Source organism: Lotus japonicus, chromosome 5 (genome assembly GCF_012489685.1).
Source record: "Lotus japonicus ecotype B-129 chromosome 5, LjGifu_v1.2".
Taxonomy (NCBI): Eukaryota; Viridiplantae; Streptophyta; class Magnoliopsida; order Fabales; family Fabaceae; genus Lotus; species Lotus japonicus.
In genome coordinates this window covers 19,447,909-19,462,129 of record NC_080045.1, presented here as the reverse complement: position 1 = coordinate 19,462,129, position 14,221 = coordinate 19,447,909, and the positions used below count along the sequence as shown (strand labels likewise).

At 50.7% G+C, this 14,221-nt stretch overlaps 1 protein-coding gene across 1 annotated transcript; it reads left to right on the top strand.

The window, feature by feature from the left end:
- Positions 1-772: 772 nt before the first annotated feature.
- Positions 773-1,411, top strand: LOC130719252 (uncharacterized). The gene has a single exon (XM_057569885.1). The coding sequence runs from the start codon at positions 773-775 to the stop codon at positions 1,409-1,411; it is 639 nt and encodes a 212-aa protein (XP_057425868.1).
- The last annotated feature ends 12,810 nt before the right edge of the window (positions 1,412-14,221 follow it).

The window sequence follows — 14,221 nt, the reverse complement described above, 5'->3', positions numbered from 1 at the left end:
ACCTTGCCTACCGGAGCATCTCCAACCCGTCCAGATCCCTCTTCCCCTACCCCTTGTCAACGGGTAGCTTGATCTCTCCCAGATCAATTGGCGCCGTCTGTGGGGATCTGGTAAAACTCTTCCTTGCACCGCGTGCCTTCGCCTCAAGTCATCAACCAGCAAGCTATGGTAGAGACACGTCAGACATCACGCCGTCCTGCACCAACTCCTGAGGGCCATGTGGAGACCATCAACGAAACTACGGATCGCAGAACCCCCCTCCTCCTCCCCAACACCCTCCTCCCCCGACTCCTCAACCACAACCACCCCGCTCACCGGAACCCGCAGCCATTACCCCGCATGCGGCCCACGAGGCACTCTGCCGCTTGGAGGCTCGCATCCGGGCAATGGAAGAGGACAACGGGGCTGGGCGAGAGCAAGCCCGTAGTATGCGGATCCGAGACGCTCAGGAAGAGATTCACATGCTCCGCGCCCGCCTCCGACAACTGGAGGAGCAGGAAACTCGATCGCGCCCCCCGCCGGCGTTTTCACAAGAAGAGGAGACGACCGGGGGCCCGACCCAACCCCCTATTACCAGGAAGCCCGTCGCAGGGCACCCGCGGCCGAACGGGTGGCTAGCCATACACCACGGAGACGTTACTCTCCCCGCCGGAGCCCCTCTAGGCGCCGGAGCCCCACCCCGACCCGGGACCAGACGCACAACCGCCCCAGGTCCAGCAACGCGCTTGTCACTTACCCAGCGCCGATCGGAGGCCCCCTATCCCCTGAGATTATGGCGTTTCCTTTCCCTCAGGGGTGGGCACGACCCAAAGTGAAGCTCTACGAGGGAGACACCGACCCGCAGGAACACGTGAACTTCTTCGTGGGCGCGATGCAGTACGCTGGGGCCAGCGACCCTTTATACTGCCGCTGTTTCCCCATGAGCCTTGGAAAAGGACCCATGAACTGGTTCCAGAATTTACCGAGCAACTCACTGCACGACTGGAACGGAGTTGTGTCATGCTTTTTAGCCCAGTATTCCTCGGTGCGCAGCATACCGAAGACTGCGCAGACTTTGGCCTTGGTTAAGCAGAAGGAGAAGGAGTCTCTGAAGGCATTTCTCAATCGTTTCAACAAGGAGGCCGGTGATATCACCGGACTCCTCCCCGACACAAGGTTGGTCCTGGCTACCGCAGCCCTTGCGCCAGGACCGTTCCTGACCTCTCTGGACGGCAAGCCCGCCAACACTCTGGAGGAATTCCTAGCTCGAGTAGAAAAATTCATAAACATGGAAGATGCCGCGACCCTAAGAGCCGCGAGTCAGACGCTCGCGATCAAAGGACCGCCGAAGTTGAAGGAAAATAAGGACCAACCTTCGACCCGAGAGTCCCGACGGAAGGGTCAGGACGAACGGAAGTCGAAGCGAAAGTAGTACGATAGTTATACCCCACTGAATTCCTCCCTTTCACGCATCCTGAGGGAGAAAGCCTCCACCGACCTCAGAGACCGTCCCCCCCCCACTCCTGACGAGAGGGGACAAGCTGGATTCCAAGAGATTCTGTGAGTTCCACGATAGCCCGGGTCACAACACTGACGAGTGCCTGAACCTCAAGGACAAGGTGGAAGAACTAATCCGAGCAGGAAGACTGTCCAGGTATGTGGCTGTGTCGACGGGGGCCCTCCAGCGCCCACGCTCGCCACCCCCAAGACGGTCACCGACCCCTCCAAGACACCGAGACCGTTCCCCTCCCAAATGCTGATCGGTGGAACGTCGCGACAGGTCTCCTCCGCGTCGCCAGCCGGAGCCCCGAGCGTCGCGGACGCAGCCGGGAACGGCGAAGAAGCCCCGACCGCCACGGCCGGGATGAAGTCAGAAGACAACACGGGAACAATCTAGTCAGCGTCGGCTCGATAGCAGGAGGATGGGCCGCAGGCGGTCCCACCAACAACAGTCGGAAAAGGAGTACCCGCGTCATCATGTCAGCGGCTGGACGGCCCCGACCAGGGTCCCTCCACCCCCCAAGGCAGAAGGTGGCCATCACCTTCACGGAGGACGATTACGGCGCGGACACCGGTGAAGAAGATGACCCCATCGTCATTGAAGCTCTGATCGACAACGGTAAGATCCGAAGGACGCTTATCGATACAGGTAGTTCCGCGGACATTATGTTTTATGATGCTTATAAGAGCTTAGGGCTATCGGTGAAAGACCTGCTCCCCTACGACCATGATTTGGTTGGGTTCACAGGGGACAGAGTCCTACCCTTAGGATATTTTGATACTTGCCTTTCCTTGGGAGATTACAGAATTTGCAGGACTATAAAAGCCCTCTTTCTGGTGGTGGAGTGTCCGACGGCGTACAACGCCATTCTTGGCAGGCCAAGCCTCAACACTTTCAGGGCGATCATATCCACCCACCACCTGATGCTGAAGTACCCCTGGGCAGGAAGGGCGGTACCAGTACGCGGCAATCTAGAAATGGCGAGGAGCTGCTACAACTCCAGCTGCAGGCTGGCTAGGGAGGAAAGGAAGAAGAAGAAGTCCAAAGTGCACGACCAGCAGAACAACTTTCACGTTCAACACACCAGTTTCATGACCGACCTTGACCCCCGCGTGGACCAGTCTAGAGACAACCAACGCCTCAAACCCGACGGGGAGTACCACCCCATCCAGGTCGGTCCCCTTCCAGAGAACACCACCAACATAGCTCGGGGCCTTCCCCGAGACCTCTGCAAACGAATGGAAAATTTGCTACTTTCCAATGGGAAGCTGTTTGCCTGGTCGTCAGCCGACATGCCCGGCGTTGACCCCGCCTTCTGTAGCCACAGACTTTCCGTCGACCGGAAGTTCAAACCGGTTGCTCAGAAGAAGAGGCAGATGAGCTCTGAGAAGCAGCAGGTTATCCAGCAACAGACCACAGAGCTGCTTCAGGCCGGAATCATTCGGGAGGTCAAGTACACGACCTGGCTCTCCAATGTGGTCTTAGTCAAGAAGGCAAATGGGAAGTGGCGCATGTGCGTCGACTACACGGACCTCAACAAGGCTTGCCCCAAGGACCCGTTTCCCCTACCGAGCATTGATGCGCTGGTCGACAATTCCTCGGGATACGAATACCTCTCTCTTATGGATGCCTATTCAGGCTACAACCAGATCCCCATGCATAGGGACGATGAAGAGAAAACTGCCTTCATCACCGACCGGGGCACCTACTGTTACACGATGCTGCCCTTCGGCCTCAAGAACGCAGTGGCGACCTACCAACGGATGATGACCCGAATCTTCGGGGACCTAATGGGGAAATCGGTCGAAGTCTACATTGATGATATTATAGTCAAGACCCCAAAGGGAGGAGACCACGCGGCAGACCTCGCAGTCGTTTTCGAGCAGTTAAAGAAGCACAACATGCGCCTCAACCCCGACAAGTGTACTTTTGGCGTTCGAAGCGGGAAGTTTCTGGGGTACATGCTCACCAACCGCGACATTGAGTTGAACCCTGACAAATGTCAGGCAATCATGAATATGAAGAGCCCGCGCACAGTCAAGGAAGTCCAACAGCTGGCCGGTCGCATGGCCGCGATCGGCCGCTTTTTGCCAAAAGCTGCTCTCCGGGCCCTGCCTCTTTACACCCTCCTGAAGAAGGGAGCGACTTTTGAGTGGTCGGCGGAGGCCGACGCTGCTTTCACCCAGCTGAAGGAGACCCTGTCCTCCTCCCTATTCTGACTAGCCCAAAACCAGGGGAGACACTATACCTATACCTGGCCGTGCGGGAGAAAGCAGTTAGCTCTGTCCTAATCAGAGAAGAGGAAGGAAGGCAGCTACCAGTCTATTTCGTCAGCCGTTCATTGAAGGGTGCGGAGCTCAGATATAAGATGCTGGAAAAGGTGGCACTGACCCTACTAACCACGGCGCGACGCCTAAGGAGGTACTTTCAAGCTCATCGCATTGTGGTGCGAACCGATCAGCCGGTCCGACAGGTCCTTCATAAGCCTGATCTAGCCGGTCGAATGGTCAGCTGGTCCATCGAGCTCTCCGAGCATGACATCCGCTACGAGCCCAGGAGAGCCATTAAAGCACAAGTCCTAGCAGATTTCTTGGTCGAGCTCACCGATGAGGAAGAACCCCCTGCCGAGACCACCTGGGTGGTCAACGTAGATGGCTCGAGCAACAAGGAAGGTGGCGGAGCTGGGATCGTATTGCAAAGTAGCACCGGGATGGTGGTCGAACAATCCCTCCGCTTTAACTTCCCAACTACAAACAACCAGGCCGAGTATGAGGCCTGCATTGCGGGACTGGTCACAGCCCGAGACCTGGGAGCTAAGGAGATACTTGTCTGCTGCGATTCACTTCTAGTCGTCTCACAATCAAACGATGAAGCTCAAGCAAAAGATCCCATCCTGGAGCAGTACTTGGCCCATTTGAAACGACTGGCTTCAACCTTCAACAAAGTGGAATTCCGCCACGTCCCCAGAGCCCAGAATGACCGCGCAGATACCCTGGCCAAACTGGCCAGCACGGCCTGGCCTGAATGGAACGGTTATTCAGGGGACCCTAGCCCTCCCCTACGTAGCTGACCCCGATCGTCCGGTAGGACAAGTTATGATGCCGATCGGTACTGAAGACGATTAGAGGACCCCGATCATCAAGTATCTCAGATCTGGATGGCTGCCCGAGGAGAAAGCCGAAGCCAAGAAGTTGGTACGACGCGCCTCCTGGTACACCATCGTTAATGATGATCTCTTCAAGCGGGGATTCTCCACCCCCCTTCTAAAGTGCTTGGCTAAGGACTGAGCAGCCTACGTCCTAGCAGAAATCCACGAAGGCAGCCACCATCCGGGTGGGCGTTCCCTTGCCCGAAAGGTACTCAGAGCCGGCTATTACTGGCCCACCCTAGAGAAAGACGCCGCGGAGCATGTTAAGCAATGTGACCCCTGCCAGAGGCACGCCGATCTGCACAAAGCTCCCCCTGCCCGTCTTTCCTCTCTGGTCAGTCCTTGGCCCTTCCACCAGTGGGGCATGGATTTATTGGGCCCGTTCGACACTGCACCCGGCCAACTCAAGTACTTGGTAGTAGCAGTGGATTACTACACCAAGTGGATCGAAGCCGAGCCACTAGCAACAATCACTACAGCTCGAGTGCAACGCTTCTTTTACAAGAACGTTATAAGTAGGTTCGGAGTCCCCGGGGTCCTGGTCACAGACAATGGAACCCAGTTTACCTCTAAAGGGTTTAGGGACCTCTTGGACGGGCTACACATCAAGCAGCGATTCACTTCTGTCGAACACCCCCAGACGAACGGGCAGGCAGAGTCGGCCAACAGGGTCATTCTCCGAGGCCTCCGGAAGAGATTGGGGAGTGCCAAGGGCGACTGGGCCGAGCAGCTCGATCACGTCCTGTGGGCATACCGCACCACTCCGCACTCGACTACGGGGGAGAGCCCTTACCGCCTTACCTTTGGCACAGAAGCTGTGATTCCGGCTGAAATAGGAGAACCGAGCGCTCGGACAGCGGGTTTCGACCCAACCAGAACGATCAACTCATAGGGGAAGACCTCGACCTCCTAGCTGAAAGGAGAGCGGTAGCCAACTGCAGAGAGCTAATCGCAAAGCAGCAGGCAGCCATCCGCTACAACAAGAAAGCGGTTCTCCGCTCCTTTACCACAGGGGACTTGGTCCTCCGGAAGGCCAGCGTCGGGGCACGATCAACCGAGCGGGGAAAGCTAGCAGCCAACTGGGAAGGCCCTTATAGGGTGGTCGAAGCAACTGGCACGGGAGCATACAAGCTGGAAACCCTCGCAGGAAAAGAGATCCCTCGCACCTGGAACGCAACCAACCTGAGAAGATACTATAGTTAAGCCGCGACCGACCAAGCACCCGCTATCTTTCCAAGTGTTTTCTTTTACTTTAATCTTTTGTAATCAAGGGTACACACCCATCTCGTCCAAGCTGTAGACGACTAGAGCCACGAGCTCCAAGCGCAGAAATGAAGCAGTTTTTATGTTGAATTTGAATGATTCGAACTAGCAATATATACAACCGCATCGACAAACTATCTAAGACCCACCGGGCACGAAATTATCAAAGACCCATAGGGCACCAAGACCCGCCGGGCACCAAATAATAAAAGACCCATCGGGCACAAAATAATAAAAGACCCATCGGGCACCAAATAATAAAAGACCCATAGGGCACCAAGACCCGCCGGGCACAAAGTAATAAAAGACCCATAGGGCACAAAGACCCACTGGGAGCGTAACCATTAAGGTACCCTGTTCGGGGAACCGAGTAAAGAAGCAATAACACTACTTGAAATTCAAAATAGCAAACGGACAAGTTCTTACAAATACGATGAAGAATAGGAACAACACGTCTTTACAAACACATAACGAAAATTAAGACAAGAAAAACCACAAGTTTATACAAACGCAGGACGGTCATTAAACACATCAAATTACAATAAAAAGACAGGGACTTCAAGGAGCTGGCTCGGCTGGGAAGGTCGGAGTAAACTGCTTCTGGTCGTCCAGTGTCCCGATCTTTCCCCCCAACACAACCTTCCGGTAGTGAAGAGGGCCCACATCCAGTCCCGGATGGACCACCTCAAGCTGAGCCAAAGCATTATCAAAAGAAGCCTTGTGAATTTCCTTCAGATTCGACCTCAGCTTCTTTCTCTCAGCCCCCAGATCGGCAACTTTCTTCTTGAGCTCGGCATTGCTCGCTTTCAAGGCTTCCATCTCCTTGACTTCACTCTCTCGAACAACCTTCTCGTCTTTCAGGGCCTGCTCGGCTTTCTCTGCCCGGGAGCGCAACCACTCGTTATCCTTCTCGCTCAGCTCCAGCTTCTCCGCAAACTTCTTGGCCGCAGCCGTCACCTCGTGCACCTCCCCTTGTAACTTCGCCTTAGCAGCGGTCAGCTCTTGAACCGATTTCTTGGAGTCAGCCAACTCTTTGTCCGCCTTAGCGAACTTGTCCTCGGCGGCGTTCAACTGCTCCTTGACCTCTTCCACGTCGAGCACCGGCCCCTGCTGCACATGCCGAATGACGGAGGCGGTCTGAAGCACTGCTTTCAGAGCAAAGTTCAAGAGATTGTAAGGTTCCTTCGTGCTCAGGAACGACTGGTCGAGCTCATTGTACACCAGATCATCGATTTGGTTGTTGTGCTCGTCCGTGTCCACTGCATCTCGACCCCACACATAAATTGGCTCCGAGGGACCCACTTGAGAAATCGGAGTCGCTCGTTCAGGGGAACGGACCCCCTCGCCTGAGGAGCGGCGTGTCCTCTTGGCCGGGCGCTCTGAGCCGGCCCTATTCCCCTCAAGGGAACCCTCCTGCTGACGTTCGGGATTCCCTGAGCCCGACCCGGGGTCTGCGTTTCCTTCGCCACCGACCGGGCCACTATGCCCGGCCCCAACGGGGTTAGCCCCGGCTAAAGGCTGCTCCTGGTTGCCAAGCCCATCACCCTCGTCTCGGGGCACCTCCTGCTCCCCCTCACTGTCGGTCTCGACCTCATCAACTGGAACCTGTAGAGCAGCGACCAAGGCAGCATTGATCTCCATCTTAGCACCTGCAAACGGATTACAAGAAGAAAATTAGTAAGACAAAAGAGCACACAACACTTTGGACATAGTAACAGAAACACCCTACCTCTCTCGCGCAACAAGCAAGCGTTCTTACGAACGCTATAAGTGCAAAGATCGTAACAACGCAACGGCCGAATGCAGAATTCTTTGGGTGGATTACCCCTTACTTCCTTCCGTATGGCGGCCACCAAGAGGTTTTTGAAGGCCAAGTCCGCTTCCGACAAGGCCCCGGCCTCGTAACCAAAAGCACTGATCTTTACATCGTAGTGCTTGGCGTTCCAAGTCAGCGGGAACCGGGCGCGACTGCCGCCGTTCGGGGCCCTCTCGAACCACCAGTGAGGGGGCGGAGTAGTAGGCGCCACCCGGAAGAATTGATCCTTAAAGTCCCGGTAAGACTCTGCGAACGGGTGAAAGATCTGGAGGTCTTTACCCGACCTCAGGGTCACGATACCGTGCCCGCCATATCCTTGAGTGTGGGCCACCTCGAATAAATGGAAAAAGAGCGGAATCGACGGCTTCTGGCCAAACAAGACGCAAGCAACCTCGTACGCTCGTACGAAACACCAAGCGCCGGGATGGAGCTGCGACGGCGCGACCCCCATATGGCGAAGAACGTCACATTGAAAGTCCGTGAGTGGCATCCTCACCCTCACCTTCTTCATGGTGTAGATATGCATGTACACCCCGAACGGCGGGGTGTGAGGCAGCCGCTCCTCCTTGCCCGGCGAATACACCATGTGACCAGGGCCGACCTGAGTCTGCGACATAAAACGCTGACTCCAGAAATAATCCTCCTTCTCGTTTGCGTACTCCGACGGGAGAGCGAGAATGGTGCGGCACCACTTGTCATACACGGCCAAGTCCCCCTCCAGATGCGGGTACTTCTCCCGGTCGATCTTCTTATTCTTGGGGGCCCCCGACCGGGGCCTAGAAGTCAAGGCCCCGCCCGAAGCCTCGTCTACGGTCTTGCCTTTCTTCTTCTGGGTAGGCTTCCCCATAATGACACCTGCACAAGGGAAAACGCCGTATCAACTCCTAGGTCGTTGGAATCGGCTCAAAGAAGGACCCACCCGGAGTCCATCTTTGCCCTAGGCAGGAAAACGCGACCGTGCGGCGGCACAGACCCTCAGAGAGAATCTCCCCCGCCGCAAGAGGGGGCCACCGGGGGAGGGGAAACTCCCAACTCCCCCAGGAGCAAGCTACCCTCTATGCTAGAAGAAAGAAAAAATTAAAACCTTAAGAAGGAGAGTCAAGTGAAGCGAGGACTTACAAGTAGAAGCTAGAAAAACTTCCAAACGACCACCGCGCGAAAGAAGACACCACCGTGAAACGCCGGAACTTGGAGGAAGAAAAGGGAGAGGGCTTAGAGAATTCAGGGATGCAAAAGTGCAAATGAATCCCCCTCCCCTCTCTTTTATAGAAGATGAGGAGGGAGACGTGACGTTTCGACAGCCCTAGGTTCCCTAATCATGACGCTTGGGGAAACCAAGGGGCATCGTCCGATCAAACCCTGCCACGTCAGAAAGGGAGCAGTGACGGCGACGCGACACACGCCTCCAAAAGCACGTGGGAGGGGACTCGCGAAGCGACGCAACCCACTCGGAAACGACACGTACCATCCCAAGAGTCAGGTGCATTAAATGCAGTGGGCCCGAAACCTCACACCGTTCCATCCTCCCGCGTCTTTTTGACTTCTCAGATTCAAACCATGCAACAACCCACTCGGTACTAGACCCGATCGTCCTAACACCGAGCCCCACCCGGTCGGTCGAGGCTGTGTATACAACCTAAGGGGGGACGCCTTGACCACCGACCTCAGCATTTAATGCCCCTCTCATTTCCAAGAGAAACGCATGAGAAAACGCTAAGGGGCGTTACCTCCCACGAGCGTTTCGTTTATAAATAGTAACCACCCCCCTTGCAGGCTTCACACTCGCCCCAGAGACAAAATGATCTCCACGGAGACTTACCTGAAGGCACTCAGGGCCGAGGCTCTGGATTGTGACCTATACTACTCCTACCAAACGCAGGTCACCACCCCTGATAGGATCAGATCCCTGGTCAGCAGGCTTCTGGCAGAGGATCTGGACCCCCAACTGAAGGCGGGTTTACTGACCTTCTTGGAGCGGACGGAGGAGATGTGGGAATTGCACCGACGCCGCCTGGAGGTTAACATGCTAATTTGGGGCCTCGAGGTGTCCGCCAAACACAGGGGCGAAGAGACGGGGACGATGGGCGAGATCGAAGCCGAGCTGGCCTCCCTTCTGGCCATACGAGAGGGTCTCGACAGGGACCTAAGGGTCGTCCGCCCCCGCTACGACGCCATGCGAGTAACACCCCCTTTCTAGGGACACTAAATGTAATGGCCAAACGGCTCCACCGTTAATGAATAAATGAATGAAAGTTTACACGTTTGACCTCTACGTAACAACCCCGAGCACCTCTATGACACCACCAGCCCGGGACACGATTAGCCCACGCTCCGCTGGAACAGCCGACCAGGGCTAGGGGGCTACTGTTCCGGGAACCCTGACCGGGGACGGTCAGGGGACCTAGGACAGGGCCGGACCCACCAAAAGCCCCAGATAAGGGGCCGTTTGGGGGAAGTCGAGAACCCCCTACTTCCGAGCCCCACCACTAAGGGTGAGGACAAGGAACCCGGGGCCCACTACATAGGGGTTGACCTAGGCCAACTACCCTAGGAGTAGGTTGGCTGGTGCAGGTCCGTAGGGCCCCCCAGACCGTTGGATCACTGTTCCTCTGCAGGGGATCCAACGGTGATCCATGCCCTCATGTACGAGCCATGCATGACGTTGCATGGCTCCAACCCTAATCCTGCCTCTCCTATATAAAGGGAACACTCCTTCTATCTAAAGGTAACGTATTCTTCCCGACTTCACCATTCTTACAACTTCCCTCACTAACTTTAGCATCGGAGTGTCTTGCGGAGCCCCTCCCGGGACCTTGCCTACCGGAGCATCTCCAACCCGTCCAGATCCCTCTTCCCCTACCCTTGTCAACGGGTAGCTTGGTCTCTCCCAGATCAGTTACTGAACCAAGGTAAGCAAAAAATGGCTAAATAAAAACTTCAGTGGTAAAAGGTAAAAGGCAGAAAGGTGTATAAAAAAATTGCTGAAAGACTAAAGAAAAACTAAAAGGCTGAAAAATAAAAGCGTGAAAGTAAAAGACAAAGATAAATGCGGGAAATTTGTAGTTTTGATTGCTTGATTGCGTGTGTTTGTACAAATAACTCATTCTCTATTTATAGAGGCGAATTCAGCTAACTTAACAACCTTTGTCATACCCACGTTTCCAGAATTTTACAAGCATACAATCGTGGGCACTAGTAGTTGCTTCTTCGGATCACCCTGTGAGGTTTGTCTCGAGCCAAACTCTTTTGCATCGGCTGGTTCTTAAGCAATAACTTCCTCCTTATTTTGAAGGGATGAATCGCTCCCTCTTTCAAGCACATGTGGACCTTCTTGAACCTTGATGAATATCTTCGATGCGCACAGAGGTCCATGTACCTTGGCGTTTGGACGAATTTAAAAGATGTCAAAATGAAAAGAAAGCACGAGCTATTATATTTTCTTGCATTATCCTCTACTTGCTTTCCAACTTTAACAAGTTTGGAATTTTCTGTGCATGTTCAAGAATTCCCCATCACATACGCCATCACTAGCGCTGTTTTTGTCTGCTTAGCTTTCCATATTTTTGTCTCTTTTCCTCATCACTCATCACCATGTATCGGAACTTATTATGTGTATAAGAAAACTAGATGAGTTAATTATGAGCAGATATTTTCAAGAAGCAAACACTTGTGTGGATGTTCTAGCAAAACATGGGTGTAACAGGAAAAGAGCTCTAAATTTAATGTATGGGTTTTGTTGGGGGTGAAGACTATTTATTCAATAGTCCAAGCTTAATCTGATAGGTGTTTTAGCCTTTATTAAGTACTCACTTGAAATTAAATTGTTCTCAAAATTGAAGTATTTAATTAAAATTATTTTGCTGTTCGAACAAATTGTTAGAACATATTCTCTTAATGGTAAAATAAAAATTGACATATCAAATTTTATCATCAAACCCTTAATTTTGAATTTTGTTTTTCCCCCACCTGTCTAACCAGAAGGAAATGAATAATTTCTGGTGTAACAAAAAAAAAAAAGGAAATGAATTTAATCTATCGTATTGCTGGTATTTTAATACGCATATCCGAAGATGACATTTTAAAAAAACTAAACTGGAGAAGTTGGTGATAATAAATGGTGATGTTCATGTTATGGAATTTGAGAAGTTCGAAGAAGAACTTGTAGGGACCTTTTAACGACGATGTCTTCGGTGGATCAGCTTGTTTAGTGAAGCACCGTGGTTCATTCTATTTACTGTCTTAAAATACAAAAATAACCTTTTAACAAATAGATATTTCAAAAATACCATTTTCTCTTTTCCACCACACCTCCTCTGCCATGTATCTTCCGACCACCACACCACACCTTTTCCACCACACCATCTCCAAGCACAAGGTCTCCTCCATTTCACAACAAATCAACAAAGTCATAAGGTTCTTTTTCTTGATCCTGGGATCTATGCAAACAATAATATGGGCATAAAAAAAGAAAAGCTACAAGTCACAGAGCCAACACCCATCACCGATCAATACAATCGACACATTTTTTTCATCTGAAGCAACTAATTTGATAAGGGAAAATCACAAGATCTCATGAATTCAGTTTGGGAAAATCAAATTGTGAATGGAGATTTCATGAATTCAGTGTCAGATGAAGCTTGGGTGGTGGGGGAGAGTTGGTGGTGAATCTGGAAGTATTGGTGGTTGCAGATCTGTGCAGTGGTGGTCGATGGTCGGAGATGGTGGCGGATCTGAACAGGGAAATTGTAAACCCTCGGAATCCTTTCTCTGCGATGTTGGATCTCGGCGCCGAGTTCAAAAGCGGGTCGTAACTCGCCGACGACGGTGGCGGCGTCTCCGAGAACCCCATTTCTTCATCTTACTCTTTAGGGATTCTGCAATAGAGAAGACAGTAGGGAGGGAGAGATTGGAACAGGGGTATATTTGTCATTGTAGTTTTTTACAAAATTTAATCTGAATCACTTAATATTTTAGTATTATATCCAACGGTGACAGTTCAATTGTACCACCGTAGTTTACCTTTTAATTGTCACACTGAAGCCAACACCCCTTTTAACTATCACGAAATCAAGAGTACTGAAACGATATATGGATAAGAATAATATCATCGGATCATCCTCGATGTCAGTGCTCGTACGTGAAAGCAAAAAGAAACCTTTTAGAATATCTGCTGAAATAGGTGTTCATTTTGCATTGGCATTGCACTTAGACAAAGATTAATTGGTAATCACAGTTAAACCAACTTTCGATTATTGCAGAGAAGGTGGTCCGTCAATGGTGTTTATGTGGTCCTACAGCCACATGATTTCTTTTTTTCTTTTTTAAAGTCTTTTATTTTCTGTTTACACTGACTTATGTGTAATGTCGGTGGATACATTTTTTTTTTGAAAAAATAAAGTACTTTAGGCATAGGGGAAGAAAAATTCACACTAGGTTGGTGGGATAGCCTAATAAAGCAAGGTTATCATCATCTATATGTTTCCTCGTTCAAAAAATAGCTCTATCTAACACTAACCTTTTTTTTATAGAGTAATGATATATACACACCTCTTTTTTTAAACACTCCATCTCCACCTCTTTTTATTTATATCTCTCTCTTCTTATCATCTATCACATCTCATATTTTCTCTCTCTTACTTTTTCTTTTCTTCCTATCTCTCTCCTCATTCCACCTCTCCACCTCAAAAGAGAGGTGTGTATGAAACTTTATCCTTTTTTATATAAGTTTTGGGAGGGGTTTTTTTTTTTTTTTTTTTTTCAAAATTGATCGGTAGACCTTTAATTGTATCTTATGTTCTTACTACTAAGTTATTATTGAGAACATACATTGTGTTATATATGTAGTACTATTTACTTAAAGTGATTTAGGTATATTTACACCACCGCTTTTTTTTTTTTATCTCCTTTATATCTTTTTTAAGTTTTTTCTCTCATATCAATATCAATGATCATATCTTTAATCTTTGTTTTTCTCATAATAGTGGTCATTCCTTGTGTGATTTGACTCCCAATATTTAAAATGAGCGATATTAGTCTTTTAGTATTTAATTTGTGACAATTGGGTCATATCGTCAATCTGTCGTCCAAAATTAGACAGAGTACACCTATGCGGTGCTCATTTATAATGTGGATATGACGTTCTACCATAACATGTCACATATTTTCTTTTTCTTTTAAAAATAATAATTTTTCTTTGAATTTTTTCTTTTAAATTTTCATCTTCTTCTAAGTCTCTCTTCTTTTGCACAGCACCACCACCCCACCATTGTACCACCACCACCCCACTCTCGTCTTCGACCCACTTGTTCATTATCTCTTCCTTTCTCATGTTCTGCTCATCAGAAAAAGTGTTGTTCCTTTGTTGTCATCAATTTTGTTAAAAACAACCTGATGTCCTAGCCGATGTTGTGACATCTGCCTTGGTGAAGGCCAGGACATCCGCCCCTGCTGGCGTGCAATGTGGGTCCCTTTTGTTATTGGTTTGGAGGATGTGATTTGTTATTACTTGAGATTC